Genomic DNA, 14,899 nt, shown 5'->3' on the forward strand with positions numbered 1-14,899 from the left:
TAAGGCTATATAAAATCTTCATAATAGGTTAATTTAGGCTAAATTATCCCTCTTTTTTTTTTAATAAATTTTATTAATATATTTTATATTTCATTTTGTATTAAATGTTTACATTTAATATGGTATTCCTTATTATCTACAAAAAAATAATTTATGATCAAGCATGTCTAATTTAAACATTTTGTACTTATACTTAATAAGATATGAGTTTATTTAATTTAGAATGTACAAAAATTATTTTATTTGAAAATGCTATCAAAACATATTTCCTATGCTCCTTCCTATGCATCGCTTTAATCTTAATAAAAATTATCCAGCAGCATAAATTAAGTTGTAAATTAGCTGCATTACTCTTGATCTTATGCCAAATAGTGGAAATGTTAAAATAATGCATTATTAATTTTTAATATGTAAGTAGTGGTCTCTCCTTCTTAGAGATAAGTTGAATACTATCTTTCAAAATCAATATCAATTTTATGATAATTTATTTCTAAAACGACCTTTGAGCATAATATAGTTACAATAAATTGTTAAAAATAAGTAATAAATTGTGATATTTTTTATTATTTTCTTAATCTCATATTTTACTTTAATTAAATTTTTCTAATTTGTTAAATAGATTTAATTTTAAAGAAAATTGATATCAATTTAGAAATGTACACTTATTACATAAATTATAAAATAAATATTTTGTAGTATACATACCTTAATTATCAAAATAAATAAATACACTTAAGTATAAATGTTTAGATAATATAATTTACTATTTTTCAGGAAATAACAACTCCTCATTTTTTATCTGTCATTCCCATTTTTATGGATATATTGAAATTTTAGTTATTTTTAATTTCATTTCATCCATTTTTATATGTCATTTCCTTGTATTTTGTGGAAATTTCTTAAATTATATAAATTATTTTTCTCAATATCTCTTGAATATATGAAAGCAGAAGTTTATTAAGAGAATCTAATGAATAACTATTAAAGAGAATTAAAATAAAATAATTTACATTAAAATATTTAAATTGAATACAAACTACCTAAATATATTAAATATGACAATTAATAGTTATTAATTAAGTTAATTAAATTATATCATATTTATTTCTTAATATAATCATAATTCTACAATTTTTTAAATCTAAAGTAAAATATTAAAGCTAAAATTGAAATAATAAGAAAAATGACTAAAAAAATAAAAAATTGTTTTTAGACATCTTTAACAATTTTCTACTTTTTTGAGCTTATAGACTAACTAAAGATTTAGCTAAAAGGTATCAGTAAATTCGAATTATTCATACAAAGATATATTCTGAAATAAAAATGTTCTGTATCCTAAATTTAGAGGCTTTATAAGGAACTAAAATAGAAAAAAGTGTTTATTACATATTCTTCATCAACTTGTTTTTATTCCAAAACGTGTCCTTTAAAAACAATTAAACTTTATTGCAGCTAAACAAAATTAATAAATAAAAATACTGATTTAATTGAAAAAAATATTTACATCTATGTCATTAATTCCATTAATGTATTCCTACTTCAACAAAAGATGGTTTCTTGCAAAAACGAAATAAATTTACTGGCTTAGTAGCTTTAAGATATCTAATTTTTTTAATATCTTGATTTATGAGGGATTAATTTTAAACGAAAATGAATTAATTTAAAATTAAGAAAACTATTATATAGAGGTAGCTTATTCATCATAGGGAGTATTTTAAATGAAATATTTTTTCTTTTTAATCATTATTTATACATCAAAGTCATCAACTTCTAAATAGTAAAATTATTTCTTTAAGGAACCACTTTAATTAATTTCCTTTATTGTGTAATTAAATTAATTATTAAAAATAAATATATTTTCAGGAGACTTTAATTCTAGCATTTTTTATTGCCAGATTACATTTTATTTATTTGATAAATAAATTATTATATTTTCATCTAAAATTTTACTTAAGAGTAGTAACTATTGTCCTTATTTCTGAATTAATTTGATTGTATTCAAATAAATATTTGTATAATAAAAAGGCTTTTCCGAAATAATAAGGATTAAATTAAAAGTTGTATTTGATTTGTAGTTGTGAATTTCAAGATATTTCAAGTTTTGCAATTAAACTATTTAGATTTCCTGATATTACTTAAAATAAAAGCTCTATAAAAAAGTTCTATTATTTAAATATCTAAGTTCAAAATTAACTGGGCTGTCGCTAATAGCTTCATATTCCAAGTACAAATAATAATCTTAATAATTTTCTAATTCTAAAATAGTAAATTTATTTTCAGAATTTAATTAAGTGTTAAATATTTAATTTAGCTGCAATTTAATTGTAATAATTTCTTCAATAATTCCAGTAGCATTTTAATATAATAATTCTTTATGTTGATTTATTTATAAACAATTTTAGTCTGAAAGATCATTTTCATCTGAAGTTTTTTTTGAGCAAATTTCGGGATAAATAAATAAATAGTCATTTTAAATATAATTATTAATTTTTAAAATATCATCTTAATCTCTACTCATTGGTTTGTATTTAATATTTTTTTAATTTAGTTGGCACTTAGATATTAAAAATAACTAATTACCATAATTCATTATCTTAAATATTTTCTTTGAATATTTTATATTGAATAAATATAGCGATAATGTTTGCTAATCAATTTCTACAGTTTCTGTATTTATTATACTAAGTTTACTAAAATATTTAAGTATAAATTAGAATTTCTAGCTATTATAATACTAGCCTGCTTTAACATAAATGAATTTAAATTCTTAACTATTGAAGACATTATTTTCTTATGTCAATAAACCTGTTTTGATATCTTTTTAATTTTATTATTAAGAAATACATTTTTCATACGTAATTTAAAAATTAGATAACTCGTAATCAAACTAAAATAAATTATTTTAATCTTAGGATACAAGCTAGTAGTCTGTCATTAATTCCAGTTCAAAAACAATCCATTCAGAAGATAGCAAATCAAAACTTATTCCTAGTTAACCCATCTTGATTTTTTAATTTATGACTGTAATTTAGATTTTTGTAGACAATTTTTGATTATTGTAAGAAATCCTTCTAATAAATAATATTTCAGAGATGGTGTTATTTGTATAATATTAGAAACTATCACCACATTATTGATATTCAATAAAGCAATTAAAAAGTCCCTAGTCATAATTAATTTTGATAATTTTATTTTGAGAATTCTAAAGATAGAGGCGCTCATATAGTGTTTCTTCTAAATTTATTTTCTAAACATACTTATTATCATCTTTTTTTAAATAAAAAATATAAAAAAAAGAAATCAATTTGTTGATAACTATTCCTTTCATTTACATTTTATTAAATATAATTTCTATCAACTATAGACTCCTCTAATTTAAAGTTAATAAATTGATAATGAAATGAAAGAATTTATTCTTCATAATAGAATTTTAAATGTAATAAATTTGTTAATTACCTAAAATGATTTCATAAGTATTCATAGCTTGAGTCTAGTTATTTGTTAGTAAAGCTAAACATATTTCAGATTCTCTTTCTATTGGTTTATCAAGTTCTTTTAAAGAAAATTTAAACATTTTCATCATATCTTATCTTTCTAACTGATAAAATTTGTTTAAATCTTCATTGTTTTGAATTCTTGCATAAAATAAGGCAACATATCTGTAATATTATTAGCTGTTTGAATTTCCCCAACAATAAACAATAAATTCTTCAGGTGCATACCTTACTTATTCAAAAAATTCGCTATCTAAAAGTGAGTTTTCTTTCTCAAAAAGATATTTAAAGTATATTGTGATAGGAAATTCATAAATAATAGAGCAACAAGTTTTTATTACTATGAATTCTTCTTACTCTTTTTATCTCTCCTTGTTGATTGTAAAAATTATTTTATAATATTGATATCTAATAGCTTGCATTTAATAAGATAAATTAGTTTCTATATTACTTATGGTTTAGCTTTCTAAATTTATATAAATAGTATAATTACTAAAAATTAATTAATTGTTACTTATTTTAATTATCCTATCAAAGTTATAATTTTAAATTTATATATAATCATCAAGATAATTTTTCATTAAAAAAAATTATTTTAAATTTTTAGCTTTAATAATCAAAGGATCATCGTCTTTCCAGTACTTTTCATAAATTTGTCTTTCTATCAATAAATAATTCTAAAAATAAAATATAAGAGGCATAAGAAAATCTCTTTATTCAGAATTTTTAACTAAAATAGTAATTAAACTAATTTCTTTAAAAAAAATTATAAAACTACCATATCTTAATTCTTATGGTAATTAGATTTAAAAAATATCATCATTATTATTTATATCATATCTAAAAAGAGTATTAAAATAAATTGACTATTCATATAGCTTGTAAATATTTTATAATAATTCCTCAAATTAGAAATAGTAAGAAATTTTTAAGTCATAAATTCCAACTCCATGAGTAGAAGATGTTTCTTAGCTAATTTAATCTATCATTTAAATTGTACCCGTGTTTGTTTCAACTATTTAACACTAAAATTGCTTAAATTAAAATATTTTTTTATAAATTACTTTACTTTTTTAGAAATGTTAATCGATAACTTCGTTTTTTTAAATGTAAAATTTAATAACTCTAAAGGATATTAACTCTACTTAATCTTATAACAAATATGTCCAAAATATTCTTCAATACCTCCCTAATATTAAACTTGAAAAAAATATTCATATTCAATAAATCCTTTCCCTATTTTTAAAAATCATAATAAATATTTGCTAATTAAAAAATTAAATTTTATTAATAATTTTTACCATTTGCAAAAATGTAATAATATTATTTTAACTATACAAAAGAGCGGTTTAACATGTTAATTGAACATACTTTTCTATTTTAATCTTCTTATAACTAATAATACTCTCCGCTTATTCTCAATTCATTTATTAAATCATTTGAATCCAGATCCAATTTATTTGAATTTTCTCCAAAGTATATTTAGAGATCTTAATCATTTATATAAAAGCAAATTATATTCATATCTAAAGGGTACTTTTAGTTGTTTGAAATTAAGTATGGATTATCAATTATTTCCAAAAAACTTAAAAACCTTTCTTCAATATAAAAATCCATTTGCTTATTTAATAAAATAATGGTGGAATTTTTTTCGCATGAATATTTTATTTAACTTATTTTTTCATTGCCTTTGAACTAATAAAAAATATTAGGCTCTAAAACATGTTCATATTAAGCATACATCACTTTACATTTTTCAGTAAAAAATATGTGGCTATAGATATAGTTTTTAAGATCGTACAAAACGCTTTTATCAAGACCTTCAAGAGGATTCATAGTAAGATTTATAGTTTTGCATTTTGAAATAACCCAAATCGTAAGCCTTTGATTGATGCACGAGTTAGTAGCAATTTCTAAAATATATGAAATAGATCCATATCTATTAACACTTTTAATACAATTATCAGATTAGTATTAAAAAATCAAATCTTTTATATCCTAAGAGTTAATCAAAATGTACTCTTTAGCATCTTTTTTAAAATATGTAAGGATGTATGAAATCTTAAAAATAGGTTAACTTATCTTCATTTATTCCTCCACTATTAGTTTTAATTAGTTTTATGAATATATTTAATATTTCATTTTATTTTAAATCTTTACATTTAAATTCCTATTCCTTATTATCTACAAAAAAATAATTTATGATCAAGCATGTCTAACTTAAGCATTTTATACTTATACTTAATGAGATATGAATTTATTTGATTTAAAATGTACAAAAATTATTTTATTTGAAAATGCTATCAAAACATATTTCCTATCCTCCTTCTTACGCATTGCTTTAATCTTATTATAAATAATCCATCATTAATTAAGTTGTAAATTAGCTGCATTACCCTTGATCTTATGATAAATAGTGAAAATGTTAAAATAATGCATTATTAATTTTTAAAATGAAAGTATTGGTCTCTCCTTATTAGAGATAAGTTGAATACTATCTTTCTATATCAGCTTTAGCATAATTTATTTCTAATAGAACCTTTGAGCATAATGTAGCTACAATAAATTGTTAGAAATAAGCAATAAATTGTGATATTTTTTAGTATTTCCTTTATCTCATATTTTGTACTTTAATTAATTGTTAATAATTTGTTTAATAAATTTGATTTTAAAGATAATATAAATCAATGTAATGTGAAATGAAATATAAAATAAGTATTATTTAGTATACATATCTTAATTATCAAAATAAATAAATACATTTAAGTATATTTGTTTAGATAAAATAATTTATATAAAAGCAAATAAAAATTTTTCATTAAAATATTTAAACTGAATTAAAACTATCTTTTTATATGGTGTATAAAAATAAATAATTATTGACTAAATTTATTTAATTTTATCATATTTATTACTTAATATAATCATAACTTTATAATTTTTTTAATCTGATGTATAATATTATAGCTAAAATTGAAATAATTAGAAAAATTATTAAAATTATCAAAAATTGCAATTAGACATTTTAAACTATTTTCTAATTTTGTGAGCTAATAGACCAACTAAAGATTTAGCTAAAAGGCATCAGTATATTTGAATTATTCATATAAAGATAAATTCTGAAATAGCAATGTCCACTATCCTAATTTTATAGTCTTTATAAGGAACTAAAATAGAAAAAAGTGTGTATTGCATATTCTTCATCAACTTGTTTTTATTCCAATACGTGTCCCTTAAAAACAACCAAACTTGATTATCGCTAAACAAAATTAATAAGTAAAAATACTGCATTTATTAAAAAAAGAATATTTACATCAATGTCATTAATTCCATTTATGTATTCCTATTTCAACAAAAAATGGTTTCTTGCAAAAACAAAATAAATTTACTGGCTTTGTAGCTTTAAGATATCTAATTTTTTTAATATTTTGATTTACGAGGGATTAATTTTAAATGAAAATGTATTAATTTAAAATTAAGAAAACTATTATATAGAGGTAGCTTATTCATCATAGGGAGTATTTTAAATGAAATATTTTTTCTTTTTAATCAATATTTATACATCAAAGTCATCAACTTCTAAATAGTAAAATTATTTCTTTAAGGAAACACTAGAATTAATTTCCTTTATTGTGTAATTAAATTAATTATTAAAAATAAATATATTTTCAGGAGACTTTAATTCCAACATCTCCTATTACTAGATTAAATTTTATTTATTTGATAAATAAATTATTAAATTTTCTTCTACAAATTTACTTAAGAGTAAAAAATATTGTCCTTATTCCTGATATAATTTGATTGTATTCAAATAAATATTCGCATAATAAAAAGACTTTTCAGAAATGATAAGGATTAAATTAAAAGTTGTATTTTATTTGTAGTTGTGAATTTCAAGATATTTCAAGTTTTGCAATTAAAGTATTTAGATTTCTTGATATTACTTAAAATAAGAGCTCTATATAAAAGTTCTATTATTTAAATATCTAAGTTCAAAATTAACTGAAGTGTCACTAATAGCTTCATATTCCAAGTACAAATAATAATCTTAATAATTTTCTAATTCTAAAATAGTAAATTTATTTTCAGAATTTAATTAAATGTTAAATATTTAATTTAGCTGCAATTTAATTGAAATAATTTCTTCAATAGTTCCAGTAGCATTTTGATATAAAAATTATTTATTTTAATTTATTTATAAACAATTTTAGTCTGAAAGAGCATATTCATCTAATGTTTTTTTTGAGCAAATTTCAGGATAAATAAATAAATAGTCATTTTTAATATAATTATTAATTTTTAGAAAATCATCTTAATCTCTACTCATTGGTTTGTATTTAATATTTTTTTAATTTATTTAGCACTTAGATATTTAAAATGACAGATAACCATAATTCATTATCTTAAATATTTTCCTTGAATATTTTATATCAAATAAATATTACGATAATGTTTGCTAATGAATTTCTACAGTTTCTGTATTTATTATACTAAGTTTACTATAATATTTAAGTATAAATTAGAATTTCTAGCTATTTTAGTTCTATCCTGCCTTTAAATAAATGAAATTAAATTCTTAACTATTGAAGAAATTATTTTCATATGTCAATAAACCTGTTAAGCCATCATTTTGATTTTATTATTAATTAATACATTTCTCTTAAGAAATTAAAAAATTAGATAACTCATAATCAAACTTAAATTAATTATTTTAATCTTAGGATACAAGCTAGTAGTCTGTCATAAATTCCAGTTAAAAAACAATCCATTCAGAAGATACTAAGTCAAAACTTGTTCCTAGTTAACCCTTCTAGATTTTTTAATTTATGACTGTAATTTAGATTTTAGTAGACAATTTTTTATTTTGAAAACGATTTTTTCTTAGAAATTCTATTTTAAAGATAGTCTTGTATGTATAAAATTAAAAACTTTTAAGACATTTTTATCCAATAGAGCACTCCAAAAGTTCCTAGTCAAAATTAATTTTGATAATTTTATTTTCAGAATTTTGAAGAAAGATGTTCTCATAAAGTGTTTCTTCTAAATTTATTTCCTAAACATACTTTTTATTATCTTTTTTAAAATAAATAATATCAAAACAAGAAATAAATTTTGTTGATCACTAATTTCTTTCATTTATGTTTTATTAAAAATATTTATTTTATAAAATATTATTTCTAATAATTAAAGACAGGGATTCTATTCTTGAATTTAAAGTGAATAAATTATGAAATTAAAGAGTTTATTCTTCATAATAGAATTTTAAATGTAATAAATATGTTGATTACCTAAAATTATAAGATGACTATTCATAGCTTGAGTCTACTTATTTATAAGTAAGGCTAAACATATTTCCGACTCTCTTTCTATTGGTTTATCAAGTTCTTTTAAAGAAAATTTAAACATTTTCATCATATCTTATCTTTCTAACTGATAAAATTTTTTTAAATCTTCATTGTTTTAAATTCTTGCATAAAATAAGGCAGCATATATGTAATATTAATAGCTGTTTGAATTTCCCCAACAATAAACAATAAATTTTTCGGGTTCATACCTTCCTACTTCAAAAAATTCGCTATCTAAAAGTTAGTTTTCTTTCTCAAAAAGATATTTAAAGTATATTGTTACATGGACATCATAAATAAAAGAGCAACAAGTTCTTATTATTATGAATTCTTCTTATTCTTTTTATCTATCTTTGTTGGTTGTAAATATTATTTTATAAAATTGAAGACTAATAGATTGCATATTATAAGATAAATTTGTTTCTATTTTTTTTATGTTTTCTAATCCTAAATATATATAAATTGTGTAATTACTAAAAATTAATTAATCTTTACTTATTTTAATTATATTATCTAAGCTATAGTTTTAAATTTATATATAATCATCAAGATAATTTTTCTTTAAATATAATTATTTTTAATTATTAGCTTTAATAATCAAAGAATCATCTTATTTCCAGTACTTTTCAGAAATTTCTCTTTCTATCAATAAATAATTCTAAAAATAAAATGTAAGAGGTATAAGAAAATCCTTTTATTCAGAATTTTTAATGAAAATATTAATAAAACTAAGACCTTTAAAAACAATTATAAAACTATTATCTCTTAATTCTTATGGAAATTAGATTTTAAAAATGTCACCAATATGTATATCATATCTAAATATAGTATTAAAATGATATGTCTATTCTTTTGGTTTTTAAATATTTTAAAATATCTAAAATTCGAAAAAGTAAGTAATTTTTAAGTCATAAATTTCAACTCCATGAGCAGAAAATGTTTCTTAGCTAACTTAATCTATCATTTAAACTGTATCCATCTTTAATTCAACTATTTAACACTAAAATGAATTGTTTAAATTAAATTATTTTTTAGATAATTTATTTTACTTTTTTAGAAATGTTTATAGATAACTTCATTTTTTCATGGTATTCATTTTTTAACTATAAAGGATACAAGCTCTATTTAATCTTATAACAAATATGTCCAAAATATGCTTAAATAACTTAGTAACTTTAAACTTGAAAAAAATATTCATATTCAATAAATCCATTCCCTATTTTTAATAATTATAATAAATATTAATTAATTAATTAATAAGTTAATTTTTATTAATAATTTTTACCATTTGCAAAGATGTAATAATATTATTTTTAATTTTTTAAAGAGCTGTTTAACTTGTTATTTGAACATACTTTTTTACTTTAATCTTCTTATAACTAATAATACTCTCCACTTATTCTCAATTCATTTATTAAATCATTTGAATCCAGATCCAATATATTTGGATTTTCTCCAAAGTATATTTAGAGATCTTAATCATTTACATAAAAGCAAATTCTATTCATATCTAAAGGGTACTTTTAGTTGTTTGAAATTAAGTATGGATTATCAATTATCTCCAAAAAACTTAAAAACCTTTCTTCAATATAAAAATCTATTTGCTTATTTAATAAAATAATAGTGGAATTTTTTTCGCATGAATATTTTATTTAATCTATTTTTTTATTGATTTTAAATTAATAAAAAATATTAGGCTCTAAAACATGTTCATATTAAGCATACATCACTTTGCATTTTTCTGTAAAAAATATTGGCTATAGATATAGTTTTTAAGATCGTACAAAACACTTTTATCAAGACCTTCAAGAGGATTTATAGTAAGATTTATATGACTGCATTTTGATATAACCCAAATTGTAAGCTTTTCATTAATACACGAATTAGTAGCAATTTCTAATATATATGAAATAGATCCATATCTATTAACACTTTTAATACAATTAACAAATTAATATTAAAAAATCAAATCTTTTATATCTTAAGAGTTAATCAAAATATATTCTTTAGCATCTTTACTAAAATATGTAAGGCTGTATAAAATCTTCATAATAGGTTAACCTATGCTCAATTATTCCTCTATTTGTTTTAATTAATTTTATTAATATATTTAATATTTCATTTTATTTTAAGTCCTTACATTTAATATGGTATTCCTTACTATCTACAAAAAAATAATTTATGATCAAGCATGTCTAACTTAAGCATTTTATACTTATACTTAATGAGATATGAACTTATTTGATTTAAAATGTACAAAAATTATTTTATTTGAAATTGCTATCAAAACATATTTCCTATCCTCCTTCTTATGCATCGCTTTAATCTTAATAGAAATTATCTTGCATTAATTAAGTTGTAAATTAGCTGCATTACCCTTGATCTTATACTAAATAGTGGAAATGTTAAAATAATGCATTATTAATTGTTAATATGTAAGTAGTGGTCTCTCCTTATTAGAGATAAGTTGAATACTATCTTTCAATATCAATTTTAAGATAATTTATTTCTATAAGAACCTTTGAGCATAATGTAGCTACAATAAATTGTTAAAAATAAGCAATAAATTGTGATATTTTTTAGTATTTCGTTTATCTCATATTTTGTACTTTAATTAAATGTTTCTAATTTGTTTAATAGATTTAATTTTAAAAATAATTGACATCAATTTAGAAACCAAAACTAATTAAATGAATTATAAAATAAATATTTTGTAATATTGATACCTAAATTATCAAAATAAATAAATAAATATATTTCACTATATTTTTTAGATAATATAATCTATATCCAAAAAATCTTATTTTTGAATAAAAAATGGGCTCATTTTCAAATTTTTAATTAATTTTTTTCTAATTTAGTTATTTTTTTATTATTATTTAAGGTATAAAATAATTAAGAACTCTTAAAAAAATTGAACTTAGCAACAATAAAAAATAATGTTTTTCTTAAAATCCAATATTATAGTCTTAGTTGATATTTAAGACTTAAATAATTTGCTAACATAAATAGACAAATGATAAAAATAAATACATATTTCTATTTGATTTTAATTATTATTTGTTGTTTTCACATAAATTTTATTCTTTTAAATTTTATGATTTTTTAAAAAATGATAATAATTATTAAAGTAATAATAGTCTATATTAAAAGAATAATTATGAAGTTATGATATGCTTTTTAAGTTTTTTCTTATAAATTTTTAAATTCCATCTGTAAACTATTATTTAAAATAGATGAGATAGGAAAAAGCTATGAATCTATTTAAAGATAGATTCTTGAAAAAGAATATTTTTTTTATAATTATTCAAGTTATATATGAAAGCTTATTTATATTTCATAGTTGATAATTCCATCTTATTTTTAAATATTCTAATTTAGCAATTTCTCTATTCTAATTAACTGAGAATTCAAACTCTATTCGTTAATAATGCAAAAAATATTATTTTGATTTTAATTTTATAAAATTTACTTCAGAGCATGATAGAGCCTACATTTAAAAGTATTTAAAAAATATGGATTACTTTTTAGAAAACACAATAACAACCTTGTTACTAATCTGTAAGTTTAATTTAATAATCTCAAATAAATCTTGAGGAATTTACTAATTAAAATGTAAAAATCCTTTTCTATGATCAATAAATATTTTATTTTAAAAAGAGTTGTTTTTTAGCAAGTAGTTATTTATTTTATAATATTCTTAACTCATATAATATGTGGTTAAATATGAGTTTTCTGAGTTTGTTTAGAAAAGGAAATATTAGTATAATTCTTAAGATAAATCATAAGCATTTTATAGTTTTGTAAATTATATCTAATCAGTATTTGAATAAATCTAAATTTAGCTGCTGTTATTATTTTCAAGTAAATCAAATTATTGATACATATCTTCTTCAAGTACATTTTCTATAAAAACAAATAAAATTTTATTTTCAATTACTTGAAGCAAATAATATTCTGAAACAATTAAATGTCTATCATTTACACTATCCTCAAATGCAACTAATTAATGAGGCAGAGGAATAAAGATTATATTCATAGTTTATTCTAATTAAGAAATTATTTCATATACCTAAGAACTTATTATTTCTACACTATAAACTGATTGCTTCATTGAAATTCTATTAAATCTTAATGAATTGTTTAAATTATCAAAATATCGAATATAAATTATATTTGAAGTTTAGCTTTAAATGTATTCAGCTCGTATTAAGAAATGTAATATAACTTTTTCATATTAAATAGTATTTATTTATAATATTTTGTGTTGTTGCTAAAAGTCAAATTAGTACACATTAAAGAGTTACAAAATTATGTGAGTTTGTTGAGTTAAACTCTCCACACTAAGTGAAATTTATTATTCTTTTATATTAGAGCTACAGTATAGCATTATACATTTATTTATATTATTGTAAAGATCATTGGTTTATAAATATTAATCTTTTCTTATTGACATTTAAGGGTAAATGTAAATACATTATTTTAAATTTAAATTTTAAAAATCTATCATAGTATTTTCAAGTTTTATGTTATTACTTTAAGAGCAAGTATTTATATATAGTTGGCAATTATTATCCATTTAATAGCAGAATATTTTATTCTTATTTTAATTCTCGAATATAAAATATTCGATTTATTCTTATTCACTAAAACTAAAGTCACTTAAATTTTCAACTAGTTTAGCTTTTATTTAAGTTGATATTTATATTTCATATTTTTTTGCTCCCTCGGTTTTAAAAAAAATAAATACTTCATGAATAAATTAAATTATTGAATTAGTTTCGTTTAGAAAATTAAAATAGCTTTCAGAATAATATTTTTCTTATGCACATTTTAAAGGATCATCTGCTCCATAATAATACTTTATTGGTAATTCAGAATGACTATTTCTTATTTAGATTCTATATTTTACATTGATCTCACATTTAAAATAATAAATAACTTCTTATTAGTCTAAAATGTATATTTAGTTAAACTCCATTTTTAAAAATTTTAACTATGTAAAAGTGATATATGTTGAAAAATCAATTTGTTCATAATCCTAAAGATATCTGCTATCTATGATTACTTATATGTCTTTTTTATCAAGCGTATATAATGCTGAGCTAAAATCTAACATATCACATCTATCTATACTTACGAATTTTTTATTTTACTAATGAAACTCAACTAAGTAAGATGTAGGTAATAAAAACTTAAAGTTTCTATATCGGCCTTGTAAATAAAATGTTTGCTTCTTTTTATCTTTATCTTTTTATAAATAAAAAAAATTAAATAAATCTGCTTTACATCAAAAACAAGCCATAAATTTAATTACTTAATTTATAAGTTACATAGTTATTTTAACTTGTAATAGAAGAATTTGTTTTTAAATAAATTAAAAAACATAGTTCATTTTCAGGTTCTATGTATTAATACTCATGTTTAATACTTTAAACATATACACTTAAATCTGACTCTGGGAGTTTATTTAAAAAGATTAAATCTTTCAAAGTATTTATTCTGTAGTATTTTAATTCATTTATTCTGAAATATTAAATCTAAGTTTAATCATAGCAATAAATAAAATAGCTATATTAACTAAAATATTAATTTAGCAAATAATTTGATACGAAATTGTAATTCGTTTCAAGAATATAACCAAACGAAATAATTATAGTTTAAATAAAATTATCTAGCTCTTAAATTTTAAAAACAATATTTTCTTATGCAATTTAATCGTTTTGAAAAGCTTAAAATTAATAAAACCTTAAATTAGGAAGTTTCTTTATTAACTTATGCTGATGAGAAGAAACAACATCAAATTTTAAATCTTGTTTTTGTGATATTAATGTTATCTTACCATTTGACTTTTCTTAAATTTCTTGAGCTGGAACAATTAACATATTATCAAAACAATATTAATAAACAATTTAATAATCTGTTTTTAATTATCTAAACAAGTTTATTTCAAATACATTTTTTAAAAAGCCTCCAATAATTATAAAATCTTAAATTTTAAATGCCTATCTTATCTCTTTTGTTATTAGAACTTCTTAATTTTATATGCTTACAGGGTAT

General features: G+C 19.5%; 2 protein-coding genes across 2 annotated transcripts; both read right to left on the reverse strand. All coding sequences in view use genetic code 6, as the record gives it.

The window, feature by feature from the left end:
- Positions 1 to 1,095: 1,095 nt before the first annotated feature.
- Positions 1,096 to 4,483, reverse strand: TTHERM_00274660 (transmembrane protein, putative; the record flags this gene model as incomplete). Its single annotated transcript, XM_001016006.2, has 3 exons — positions 1,096 to 1,452; positions 1,505 to 3,267; positions 3,457 to 4,483. 3 exons carry the CDS (start codon positions 4,481 to 4,483, stop codon positions 1,096 to 1,098), a joined length of 3,147 nt encoding a protein of 1,048 aa, XP_001016006.2.
- Positions 4,484 to 8,278: 3,795 nt separating this feature from the next.
- On the reverse strand, positions 8,279 to 9,242 carry TTHERM_00274670 (transmembrane protein, putative; the record flags this gene model as incomplete). Its single annotated transcript, XM_001016007.2, has 3 exons — positions 8,279 to 8,291; positions 8,348 to 8,567; positions 8,783 to 9,242. The coding sequence occupies 3 exons, from the start codon at positions 9,240 to 9,242 to the stop codon at positions 8,279 to 8,281; spliced, it is 693 nt and encodes a 230-aa protein (XP_001016007.2).
- Between the last annotated feature and the right edge of the window lie 5,657 nt (positions 9,243 to 14,899).

The sequence above is a fragment of the Tetrahymena thermophila genome (genome assembly GCF_000189635.1).
Source record: "Tetrahymena thermophila SB210 genomic scaffold scf_8254649, whole genome shotgun sequence".
In the NCBI taxonomy this organism is placed as follows: Eukaryota; Ciliophora; class Oligohymenophorea; order Hymenostomatida; family Tetrahymenidae; genus Tetrahymena; species Tetrahymena thermophila.